The sequence below is a fragment of the Nyctereutes procyonoides genome, unplaced genomic scaffold (assembly GCF_905146905.1).
Source record: "Nyctereutes procyonoides isolate TBG_1078 unplaced genomic scaffold, NYPRO_anot_genome, whole genome shotgun sequence".
In the NCBI taxonomy this organism is placed as follows: domain Eukaryota; kingdom Metazoa; phylum Chordata; class Mammalia; order Carnivora; family Canidae; genus Nyctereutes; species Nyctereutes procyonoides.
This window is the reverse complement of record NW_026575140.1, coordinates 35,252,747-35,265,607: the sequence shown is the minus strand read 5'-3', so window position 1 is coordinate 35,265,607 and position 12,861 is coordinate 35,252,747. Positions and strand designations below refer to the sequence as shown.

The 12,861-nt window shown below is 42.9% G+C and overlaps 1 protein-coding gene across 1 annotated transcript in view; it reads left to right on the top strand.

Annotated features, from left to right (window-relative positions):
• Positions 1 to 12,861, top strand: part of DHCR24 (24-dehydrocholesterol reductase) — a 30,702-nt gene that overhangs the window by 5,133 nt on the left and 12,708 nt on the right. Inside the window, exons 3-5 of the mRNA XM_055305741.1 lie at positions 7,775 to 7,880; positions 8,507 to 8,625; positions 9,634 to 9,897. Of these exons, the coding sequence (XP_055161716.1) occupies positions 7,775 to 7,880; positions 8,507 to 8,625; positions 9,634 to 9,897 (489 nt within the window). The remainder of the gene's footprint in view (positions 1 to 7,774; positions 7,881 to 8,506; positions 8,626 to 9,633; positions 9,898 to 12,861) is intronic.

The following is a 12,861-nucleotide window of genomic DNA, read 5'->3' as shown; positions in this document are numbered from 1 at the left end:
CTGGAGACCTGAGATCAAGTCCCACATCGGGTTCCCTGCATAGAGCCTGCTTCTCTCTCTGCCTATGGCTTTGCCTTTCTCTCTCTGTGTCTCTCATGAGTAAATAAATAAAATCTTAAAAAAAAAAAAGTGCATTCTGTATTACTGATGAGTGGTACTCCCTCTGTATGCACAGATCACAGTTTGTATATCCAATCACTTATCGATGGACATTTGGGTTGTTTCCAGTTTGGGACCAAAGTCACTACGAGCATTTATGTATACTCTGTATGGACACATGCTTTTCCTTTCTTTTGGATAAATACCTGGAAGTGAAATAGCTGAATCATATGATAGGCGTATAGTTAACTTTTAAAGAAACTTAAATTGTTTTCCAAAGGGGCACCTTTTGGCTCAGTGGTTGAGCATCTACCATTAGCTCAGGTCGTGATCCCAGGGTCCTGGGATGAGTCCCACATCGGGCTGCCCACAGGGAGTCTGCTTCTCCTGCCTGCCTGTGTCTCTGCCTCTCTCTCTGTGTCTCTCATGAATAAATAAATAAAATCTTAAAATATTTTTTTTTCCAAAGTGGCTGTAGCATTTTATATTCCCACGAGTGTTCTAAGTGGCTCCACATCATCAGACTTGGTACAGTTGGTCTTCTTAATTTTAGCCATTCTAGTAGGTGTGTAGTGGTAGATCATTGTGGTTTTAACTTCCATTTTCCTAATGACTAATGATGTTGGGCATCTTTTCATGTGCATATTTGCCATTTGTAGATCTTTTTTTTAATGAAGTACCTGTTCAAATCTTTAAGCTAAAATTTTTTATCAGGTTGTTTGTTTTCTTATTATGTGTTCTAGAAACATGTCCTTCATCAGACACAATTTGCAACTATTTTCTCCCAGTTTTTGACTTCTCTTTAGAAAACTAGAGGTTTTTAATTTTGGTGGAGTTCAGTATATTAGTTTCTTCTTTTATAGATCGTGTTTGTGATGTCTTATTTAAGACATCTTGCCCTAATTCTGTTTTCTTCTAGAAGTATTATAGTTTTCTGCTTTACATTTAGGACCATGATCCAATTTGAGTTAATTTTTGCATGTGATATGAAATATGAGTAAAAAAAAAATATGTTCTTGCATGTGGATTTTCTATTGTTCTGGCCCCTTTTGTTGAAGGAATAATCCTTTCTCCACCGAATTGCCTTTGCTCCTTTGTTGAAAATCAATTGTCCATATACATAGATCTATTTCTGGACCCTTCTGTTGATCTGTTTGCCCATCTGTATGCCAATTCTATACTGTCTTGATTACTATAGATTCATAAGTCCCAAAGAATGAGTTGGGAAGAATGCCCTCCTTTTCATTTTAATGAGGGAGTTTGTATAAAATTGGTATTATTTCTTCATGCAGTAATTCATAGACTTAACCAGTGAAATCATCTGGGCCTAGAGTTTTCTCTGTGAGCAAGTTTTTATCTGTAAATTTTTTTTAAAAAATTTTAATATCCCTACGGCTCTTCATTTTGTTTCTTCTTGGTGAGCTTTGACAGTTTGTGTCACCAAAGGTATTTGTCTATTTCAGGTTGTATAATAAACTGACGTTAAGTTACTCGTAATACTCCTACTGTCTTTTGAACATCTGTAGAATCTGTAGTAATGTCACATGTCTCATTCCTGAGATGGGTCATTTGTGACTACTCTCTTCTTCCTGACCAGTTTGGCTAGAGGTTGATCAACTATACTGATATTCCAAAAGAAGCTGCTTTTGGTTTCATTGATTTTTCTCTATTTTTCTTAGTTTGTTTTCTATTTCATTGACTTCTGCTTTGATCTTTGTTACTTCCTTTCTTTTACTGACTTTGCATGTAATTTTACTCATCTTGGTCTTGGTTTCCCATTGACTTAGGCCTTTCTTTTTTTCTAATATAGATATTTAGTGCTATAAATTTCCCCCTAAGCACTGTTTTAAAACCATCCCACAGATTTTGAATCTTTCCATCTTCATTCAGTTCAAAATACTTTCTGGTTTCCCTTTTGATATTCCTTTCACCCATGGGTTATTTAGAAGCATGTTATTCAGTTTCCAAATACTTGGGAATTTTCCACAGATCTTTCTGTTACCAATTTCTAATTTAATTCAGTTATTGTTAACAAAAATACACTTTATATGATTAGAATGCTTTTCAACTTATCGAGACTTACTTTATGGACCAGAATATGGGCTATCTTGGTAAATGTTACATCTGCATTTTTTTAAATGCTATTCTGCTGTTTTGGGGTGGCTTCTACTATAAATGTCAATTGGTTGTCAAGTTGATTGATAGTGTTGTTCAAGTTTTCTATATTCTTACGAATTTTCTCTCTGTTCTATCAATGATTGAAAGATACTGAAATCTCTGCCTGTGATTGTGGATTTATTTCTCTTGTGGCTCCATCATGTTTGGCTTCATGCATTTTGAAGCTCTGTTTTTTTTTTTTTTTAATTTATTTATTTATGATAGTCACACAGAGAGAGAGAAAGAGAGAGGCAGAGACACAGGCAGAGGGAGAAGCAGGCTCCATGCACTGGGAGCCCGATGTGGGATTCGATCCCGGGTCTTCAGGATCGCGCCCTGGGCCAAAGGCAGGCGCCAAACCGCTGCGCCACCCAGGGATCCCTGAAGCTCTGTTAAGAAGTATATAAATGTTTAGGATTTTTATGTCCTCTTGATTGAATGATTTATGTCCTCTTGATAAATCCCTTTGCCATTATGAAATGATTGATTTTATTCCTAGGTATCTTCTTCACTCTGAAACTACTTTGTCTGATATTATTAATAAAGTCACTCCACATCTCTTGACCAATGGTGGCATGCTGTACCTTCATATTTAAGTGTGGCCCTTGTAGGCACCTTATAGTTAGGTATTGCTTTTTAATATGATCTAACAATCTCTGCCATTTAATTAAGATGTTAAAACCATGTACAAGGGCGTCTGGGTGGCTCAGTTGGTTGAGCACCTGACTCTTGATTTCAGCTCAGGTTATGATCTCTGGGTCGTGAGACCCCAGCCCAGTGTCAGGCTCTGTGCTCAGCAGAGTCAACTTGAAATTCTTTCCCTCTCCTTCTGCCCATTCACACTCTCTCTCTCTCTCTCTCTAAAAAACAAACAAACAAAAAAAAAAAAAAACTCACACACATTAGCATTTAATATTATTATCAATAAAATTTGGGTTATATCTGTCACCTTTTTTTTTTTTTTAAAGTAAGCTCCATGCCCAGTGGGGAGCCAGTGCGCCAGACCCTGAGACCAGGACTTGAGCAGAGATCAAGGGTCAGATGCTGGGGGCACCTGGGTGGCTCAGTCAATTAAGCTTCTGCCTTTGGCTAAGGTCATGATCTTGGGGTCCTGGGATCAAGCCTCATGTCAGGGCTTCTGCCTTTGTCCCCCAACCCACCCACCCTGTTGTTCTCTCTCTCTCTCTCTCTCTCTCTCTCTATCTTTCTTTCTTTCTTTCTTTCTTTCTCTCTCTCTCTCTCTCTCTCTCAAATAAATAATCAAATAATGAAATAATCAATCTTAAAAAAAGTCAGATGCCTAACCAACTGAGCCACTCAGGTGCCCCTGTTCTTTGTTTTCTATTTGTCCCTTTGTCCCTTTGTTCTTTGTTTCCTTTCTCCTTCTTTCTTTCTTTTTTTTTTTCTGTCTTCTTTTAGGTTACTAAATAATTTTTGAAATTCTAATTTAGCTCTTTGGTTGGCTTTTTAGCTGTAACTCTTTGTTTTGTGCTTTTAGCAGTTTTAGGATTTATAGTTTGCATTTCACTTATCACAGTCCACCTTCAAGTGATAGCATCCTATGTCATGTATATATTAAAATCTTACAATAATGTACTTGCAGCCCTCTCCTCCCCACCTTTGTTCTATTGTCATACTTTTGTACGTTGCAAACCCACAATGCCTTTTTATTTAATAGTCCAGGATCTTTTGAAGAAATATAAATAATAAGAAAAAATCTTATGTACTTACCCATGCAGTTACCATTTCTTCATTCTGGTGTGTGGATTTGTATTTCCATCTGGCTTCATTTTCCTTCTGCCTGAAGGAACTCCTTTGACATTTCTTGTATGATGATTTTGCTGGTGATGAATCTTTTAGCTATTGTATGTCTGAAAACATTTCTTTTATTGCCTTCATTTCTTTTCCAACTTTTATTTTGAGAATCTACATGTAACATAAAGTTTATCATCTTAACCTTTCTTAAAGATTTTATTTATTTATTCATGAAAGACAGAGAGAGAGGCAGAGACATAGGCAGAGGGAGAAGCTGGCTCCCTGCGGGGAGCCTGATGAGGGACTTGATACCCAAGACCCCAGGATCATGACCTGAGCCAAAGGTAGACGCTCAACCACTGAGCCACCCAGGTGCCCTTAACCATTTTTTTAAGTAGACTCCATGCCCAACATGGGACTTGAACCCACCACCCTGAGATCAAGAGTCACATGCTGCACCAGCTAAGCCAGCCAGTCATCTTCCCATATCAGCCAGTGGATGATAAGCCACTCATCTTACCCATTTTTAATTGTACATTTCTTCAGTGGTATTAAATACATTCACATTGTTTTGCAGCCATCCCCACCATCTATTCCCATTGCTCTTTTCGTTTCATGAAACTGAAACTCCATACCTATTAAACAATTAACTTCCGCCTCTCCCCACTGCCCTGAGTGACCACCGTTAAAAATTCTGTCTTAACAATTCTGACTATTCTAAATATCTCATAGAATCATATAGGGGCAGCCCAGTGGCGCAGCGGTTTAGCACCGCCTGCAGCCCCAGGTGTGGTCCTGGAGACCCAGGATCAAGTCCCACGTTGGGCTCCCTGCATGGTGCCTGCTTCTCCTTCTGCCTGTGTCTCTGCCTCTCTCTCTCTAGCTGTGTCTCTATGAATAAATAAATAAAATCTTAAAAATAAATAAATAAATAAAATAAACCTTTAAAAAATCATATAGTATTTGTTTTTTTGTGCCTATCTTATTTTGCAGTTTTGTCTTGCTTGACATAATATCCTCAAAGTTCATCTGTGATATAGCATATTGCAGAATTTCCTTTCTTTTTAAGGCAGAACCATATTTCGCTGTATATATGTACATTTTGCTCATCCATTCACCTGTTGGTGGACATTGGGTTGTTCTCATGTTTTAGTTATTGTGAATAATGCCACTAGGAACATGAATGTATGAATACCTTTTCGATCCCTGCTTTCAATTCTTTCTGGTATGTACCCCAAACTGGAATTGCTTGATCATATGGTAATTCTGTGTTTAATCTTCTTTGAGAATCTTCCATACTGTTTTCCACAGCAAGTATACCATTTTACCCTCCCACCAACAGTACACAAGCATTTTAATTTCTCCACATCTTTACTTCCACTTGTTATTTTCTGAGGTTTTGTTTGCTTTTTGATGATCCATCCTAACACATTTAAGGTTGCCTTCATTTTTGAAAGCTGTTTTCACTGGGTATGAAATTCCAGGTTGATAGTTTTTTTTTCCCCCTCAGTACTTTATAAAGATGCTTCACTGTGTTCTTTCCTGTGTTGTTTCCAACAAGAAACCTTTCATCCTTATCTTTGTTCTTTTGTATGTAACATGTCTTCTTTTTCTCTGGCTGCTTCTAAGATTTTTATCAATAATTTTGAGCAATTTTAGTATGATGTGCCTCAGTATTGTTCTTTTTTTCCTCCTTTTTTTTAAAGAATTTATTTATTTATTTATTTATTTATTTATTTATTTATTTATTTATTTATTTATTTATTTATGATAGAGAGAGAGAGAGGCAGAGACACAGGCAGAGGGAGAAGCAGACTCCATGCACCGGGAGCCTGACGTGGGACTTGATCCCGGGTCTCCAGGATCGCGCCCTGGGCCAAAGGCAGGCGCTAAACCGCTGCGCCACCCAGGGATCCCTTTTTTTTCCCTCCTAATCCTTGTGCTTGGGATTCATTATAATTTTTGTGAAATTTGGAAAACATGGGGTCATTATTTCTTTAAGTATTTTTTCTGCTCCCTGCTCTCTCTCTCTTTGAGTACTATAGCAGGTATATGAGACCTTTTGAAATTGTTCCACAGCCCAGCTCACTGAAACACTGTAAAAATTGTAAGCATTTTTTCTCTGTGTGTGTTTCATGTGGGAGAGTTTTGATTGCTGCATCCTAGAGTGCATTGCTCTTCCTCCTGCATGGTCAATTCTAGCCAGTGTGTCTTTCATCTCAGATATTGTTTTCATGTATGGAAGTTTCTTTAGGATCTTTTTAGTATCTTTTTAATGTCTCTACTTAACTTTTTTGAATGTAGGGAAGATAGTAGTATAACTACTAGTTTATAATAATTATTTTAATGTTCTTGTTTGCTGATTGTAATATCTTTGTCAAATCTGGGCCTATTTAATCAAAACAGATAGATTGACTTTCCTCCATGTTATGAGTCAAATCTTCCCGCCTCCTTGCATACCTGGTAAACTTTGATTGTATTCTAGACATTGTGAATTTTACCTTGTTGGGTGCTGAATATTTTTTGTATTCCTAAAATCTTCTTGAGATTTGTTCTGGGCCATAGCCATGTAACCAAGAAATAGTTTGATGCTATTGGGTCTTGATTTTTCAGGTGAGGCCAGAGCAGCATGTAATCTAAGAGTAGTTATTCCTCCTGCTGAGGCAAGATCACACTATACCCATTGCCTTGTGAACCAAGAGGTTTTCCAGTCTGGCTTATGAGAACAGATCTTCTTTCCCTGGATGAACCCTGGTCCTGTGACTTATTACCCATTCTGGTTCCATTTTCTCTGGCCTTGGCCTCAGGTGATTTCCTTATGTATATGCACTAACCAGTACCCCGCTGAACGCTCAGTGGACATCCTTTGCAGTTCTTCAGAGTCTTCTCTCTGTGCAATTATCTCCTCTCCCAGTGCTCTGTCCTGCAAGCTCTATTCACTCTGGTCTTCTGTGGCACTCAGCACAGAGTCCACTGGGCTCCCCTGCCTTTCCCTTCCCTGCACTGCCTGACTCCAGGGAATCAGCCTGGGCATTCACAGAGCTCCCCTTGTTTGTTTCCTGTCCCTTAGCAGTCATTAACTTCATTGCTTGATAATCTCCTATGCTGAAAACTCTTGTTTCCATGTATTTTGTCTGTTTCTTGCTTTTGGGCAGCAGGGTAAACGTGGTCCCTGTTGCTCCATCTTGGCTGGAAGCAGAAGTCCACATTTTGACATATGGATGTATCTATCAAAAGTTGTGTTTTCCAAGAATATCTCATGGCAAGGGATGATGGTCGTAGTGTTAAATTTAAAAAGCAAAGCAGAAAAATATGCATGTGTGCTTGAATTTGTGAATATGTGTGTTTTATTACAACAAACAAAATAGCAAGTGAGGCATGGATGGAAAAAGTCTAAAAGTAAGGACTTCCAGTACTAACACTGAGAGCTAGGATGACATGAAGTGGGATGGATGTTTTTTGTCTTCTTCAAAAATGCAGTTTCTTCCAAATAAGTATTTCTTCTAACATCTAGAAGAGAAATAAACTGAGTATTAAGTGTAAAGATATTTGAAAGGACAAAGTCAAACACTAATAGACCCAGCACCAGAAATTCCATTTACCATCATGAAAGACAGTATCCTGTTCTAGCAAGAGGCTGCAAGGGGCACGTAGGAATCCTGTGTGGTCAAGTGGGAAAATTTGGGGTGACAACTGTGTGAAGAAGCCACCAGGAACCCTGGCAACTTCCTTGTGATCAGGGTCTCTCTTCTTGTGTCAATAGATCGTCCGTGTGGAGCCCTTGGTGACCATGGGTCAGGTGACTGCCCTGCTGACCTCCATTGGCTGGACCCTGCCTGTGTTGCCCGAGCTCGATGATCTCACAGTGGGTGAGGACTCAAGACAGGCCAAGGGTCCAAGCTGTGGCCCTGCGGTCCACTCCTGTAGGTGGAGTTCCACCCACGGATGCCACTGTTCTATCTGTGACAGAAGTCACTGTCTCTGCTCATCCAGTTTCGAAGGCAGGATATTGGCTGCCTGCCTTTCCATCCCCGGGCAGCTCAGGTTATCAGGCCCCACCTTCTCTTTGGTGTGAACCTACATCCCTATGATGCGTGTCCATTATTCTAGTTTTGCCTCAAGGGACACACAGAATAAGTCTAGTCTCCCTCCGCAGGATTCGTGGTCCCCAAAGCCTTTCCTTTTCCAGGGGAAGCACCTCCAGTTCCTGGAACTGTTCTCAAAGATATAGCTTCCTACCACCCAGCCAACCCTTACCTCACCCCTGACAGGCTCTCCTACCCATCCCCCTTACCTCGAAGAAGACCTCAGACTCCTGTCCAAGCCTCTCTTGCTCTCCAGATCCACAGAGGTGGGAAATCTACCCCAAGCGGCCAGCTATGTCATACCTCCTTTGGGCTGTGAGCAACCCCAGCTCCTGTGAAGTGCCCTTTACCCCATCTCCCCTGGCCCTGCACCCCACAGTTCTGCCTCGCTGACATGCATGTCTCTGCAGGGGGCTTGATCATGGGCACAGGCATCGAGTCATCATCCCACAAATACGGCCTGTTCCAACACATCTGCACTGCCTATGAGCTTGTCCTAGCTGATGGCAGCTTTGTGCGGTGCACACCGGTGAGTTCAGAGATGGGGGACATCCCTGGGCATCAAGTATCCTGGGGCTGGGGAGGCAGGGACCCTGGTAGTGCTTCATTTCAAACACAACTATTCAGTCTGGGTCTGTGTCCATAATATTAAAAAAGATTGATATAACCCCGTATAGGGGCTCAGATATGTTGTAAATGCTTCGTATATATTAAGTAATTTAATCCTTCAATAACTTCATGAGGTATGATTATTATCCATGTTTTATAGATAGGAAACTAAAGCACAGAGAGGTTTAATAAACCTGCCCCAAGATTACACAGCTAGGAAATCCCACACAGCTCGGATTCAAACCCAAATTGTCAGGCTCCCAGATTCCTGCTTGTAGCCATTTATTACACCATTCTGCCTCTCTCAAGGGCAAGTCAGGTCTGAGCCACAGAGCTCTATGCCAGATGTTGTAAGGTGTAACTAAAAGTGCCTAGAGGGGCTGTTTTCGAAAAATAAAAGATAATTCTACTGCCCAAAGTGGGATGCAGACATTTAAGGCATTTACCCTGATGAGTGGGACAGGATTGAAACTTTGTTTATAAGATTTTGTTTATTTATTTGAGAGAGACAGAGAGCACAAGCAGGAGGGGCAGAGGAGAAGGAGAGAGAGAATCCCAAGCAGACCCTATATGGAGCAGAGCCCAATGTGGGGTTTGATCTCATGACCTGAACTGAATAAACCTCATTGGCTATGATACTGCCACTGTGCAAAGCACGACCTGAGCCAAAATCAGGAGTCAGGTGCCTTCTGTGAGCCTCCCTGAGACAGAGGGCAGTATAAGTTCACACGTCATGCTGAAGCTGCAGAGGGAAAGCAGGCCCAGAAAGTTCTGTTGCTGAAGTTCCTTGTTAGGGTTTACACAACAAGACAGGAATAGAGGAGGAGGTAAGCTGAGGCCCTGGGTTCTTTGCACCCCTGTTCACTGTGTGCCACACTGTGGGGTGTGGTGGTCCAGGCTCTAAGCATGTGTTGACTTGGCCTCCTAGTCGGAAAACTCAGACCTGTTCTACGCTGTGCCATGGTCCTGTGGGACCCTGGGCTTCCTGGTGGCTGCCGAGATCCGCATCATCCCCGCCAAGAAGTACGTCAAGCTGCGGTTTGAGCCAGTGCGGGGCCTGGAGGCTATCTGCGACAAGTTCACCCGTGAGTCCCAGCAGCCGGAGAACCACTTTGTGGAAGGACTGCTCTACTCCCTGGATGAGGCTGTCATAATGACGGGGGTCATGACGGACGATGCAGAGCCCAGCAAGGTAGGCTAAGGGGTCAGCTGCCAAGGGCCAAGGCCTGTGGACGAGGAAGGCCTGGGTGGGCTGGGGCTGCACGTGTTCCCACACCCTGACCCTGGCCATGGCCTCGGTCAGCCTCCCCGGAGTTGGGACCCTAGGATCTACAGTCAGAGCTGTCTTGGAGAAGGAGGGGAGCCTCATTCACTCTGCCCTGACCGCCTGGCAGATACGTGCATGCCTCTCGACAATGTAAGCTTTGATCCTTGCAGCAACCCCATTTTATAGATGCGGGAACTAAGGCCCTGAGAGGTCATGTAAACTTCCAGAGATGACAAAACCAAGATTTGCATAATGGATTTGATGCCTCGGAATCTAGATTAACACTGCCTTAATGTATGTAATTTTTAATAGCAGCTTTTTCTCTCGTGTAGAAGGATTTGTGTTTATGAGAGACTTGGAAAGTATAAATGAGTAAAAGGAAAAGAAGACTCCACCTATAAACATGACCCAAAGCCAGCTTTTTTTTTTCTTAAAGATTTTATTTATTCATGAGAGACATGGAGAGAGAGGCACAGACACAGGCAGAGGGAGAAGCAGGCTTCCTGCAGGGAGCCCAGTGCAGAACTCGATCCCAGGATCCCGGGATCACGCCCTGAGCCAAAGGCAGACGCTCAACCACTGAGCCACCCAGGCGTCCCCTGAAGTCAGCTCTTGCTAACAGTTCGGTATATTTATTTCCTCTCTTTTCAGTGCATAGGTTAAAGTGTTTAAATTATAAAAGTAGTGTCACAATGTTGAAATATATAAAGGAAAAGTTAAAGTGGGTCTCTTTCACCCAGGCTCACTCCCAGAGTAACTGCTTGTAACACTTGTGCATTCCTCAGGGTGTGTGTGCACATGTGTAGACATACCCTCATTTCATGCTGTGCTCTCCCATGATGGCGTGTAAGGAATTGCTTACTGACGAACATTTATCTTGCTTCAGTTGTTTTGCTCTTACCAGTAAGATTGTGTCGAAGATTCTCTAACATCCATCCTTGGCCTCTTGTATAAGCAGTTCTGTAGGATTGAGTCCAAAAATTGGAATTCCTGTCTTAGGGATTGGAGTACAGTAAATGCTGACAGCCCTTCAGAAAAGTGGTGCGTCTGTCTGCTTCCGGCGGGTGACTGTGTGTGAGAATGCCTGTCTCCCACATTCATGCCAACACTGGATATGATCACTCCTTCATTTTTGCCAATCTGATAGAGTTAAAAATAGTATCTCGTTTTCTTTTGCAGTTCTCAGGTCACCTTTGCGGTTTGAACATCTCTGTACACTTTTTCCGTTTGTTTTTAACTGTGATCACCGTTCAAATTTGTATTTTCTGGTTGAGTGTGTTATGTGTTGCCTGACGTGGTTATGTGGCCTTCAGAATTGCTGTTTAATGACTGCAGAGCACTGCATTGAGCAAATGCCCTATCATTTACTAAACCATGGCTCCATAGTTGGAAATACAAGTTGCTTCCAGTCTTTCCCTTTTTGAGAGAGAGGGCACAAGCACACAAGCAGCAAAGGAAGGTCAGAGGGAGAGGGAAAGAGAGAATTTCTCTTAAGCAGGCTTACACCTGATGCAGAGCCTGTTATGGGGCTTGATCTCATGATCCTGAGACCATGACCTGAGCTAAAACAAAGAGTCGGATGCTCAACCAACTGAGCTACCCTGGCACCCCAGTCTTTCCTTATTTTAGTTAATGTAGCCATGGACATCTTTGGCTATAATTGAAAGAGACATCTTAAAGTACTCTTAAGGCTCTTGATCTCTACCTGTATACTTAAACTATTTTAGAATTGTAAAGGACTTAAAAATCGCCTGGTACAGTTCCCTCCCTAACTAAGGAAACAAGGCTGGGAGCGGGGAGAGACTTCTGTGAGCACTCAGGGCTAGCACGGGGCAGGTGGGAGTTCAGGTCCCTGCCTCCTAGTCCCCCTGTGTAGCAGCTCCTGTAATCCAGTGTGTCTCCTGACACTGATTGTGGCCGCCTCCCCGGGGGCCACCTTGGTGGGCACGGGAGGATGGGATCCTGGAGCAGGAGTGGGAACGCTGGACCCGGACACAGAGCCAGCATGCCGTCTGGCTCCCCAGGCCCCTGGCTCTGCCCGGCCTGGTCTAAGGCCCCGTGAGTGCAGGTCCCCTATCACCTGGTCACCGGACAGGGACATCTAGTGCAGATGTTTTCTACCTTCATAGAGGCTGACGGAGGGGCCGTGGCAATCACCACGCCTACTGGACTGGCTCTTCTGGTACCTGCACGCTGCATTAGATGCCACCCAAGGGGCAGCCCAGGTGGCTCAGTGGTTTAGCACCGCCTTCAGTCCAGGGCGTGATCCTGGAGGATCGAGTCCCATGTCGGGCTCCCTGCATGGAGCCTGCTTCTCCCTCTGCCTGTGTCTCTGCCTGCCTCTCTCTCTCTGTCTCTCATGAATAAATAAGTAAAATATTAAAAAAAAAAAAAAAAAGATGCCACCTAACGTTATAATCGGGCAACATAGTTTGGACAACTTTTTTTTTTTTTTTTTTTTTTGGACAACTTTTAAAATGTTGGAACACTGTAATTAATTTCCTCATTGCCCTAGAAGACCAAGGTCTAACCTGGGGGTCTACCTCGTGTCAGTGGGGGGAGAGGGGGCTGGGCCCTCCAGGCTGCAGACTTTAACAAAGCCTCCTGATGAGCAAGACCCTGACACCGTCAGGAACAGGGCTGGGGAAGGTCGTGGCAGATGCCATTAGACACGGACATTTCATTTGAGGAGCATTTCTTCCAAACGCTCCTGTTGGGAGGACTGCTCATGAATTTGTCCTGTCTGCCCCTGAGATGGGCCCTCTGCAGGCCCAGAAGAGGCTTGCTGTGACCCTGTGGGGAGGCAGCCCATCCCAATTTCCAGGGGAGGTCCAGAACTACGAGTGGCTTGCTCTCAAAGTGCAAGGGCTAGAACTGGTAGTCATGTGG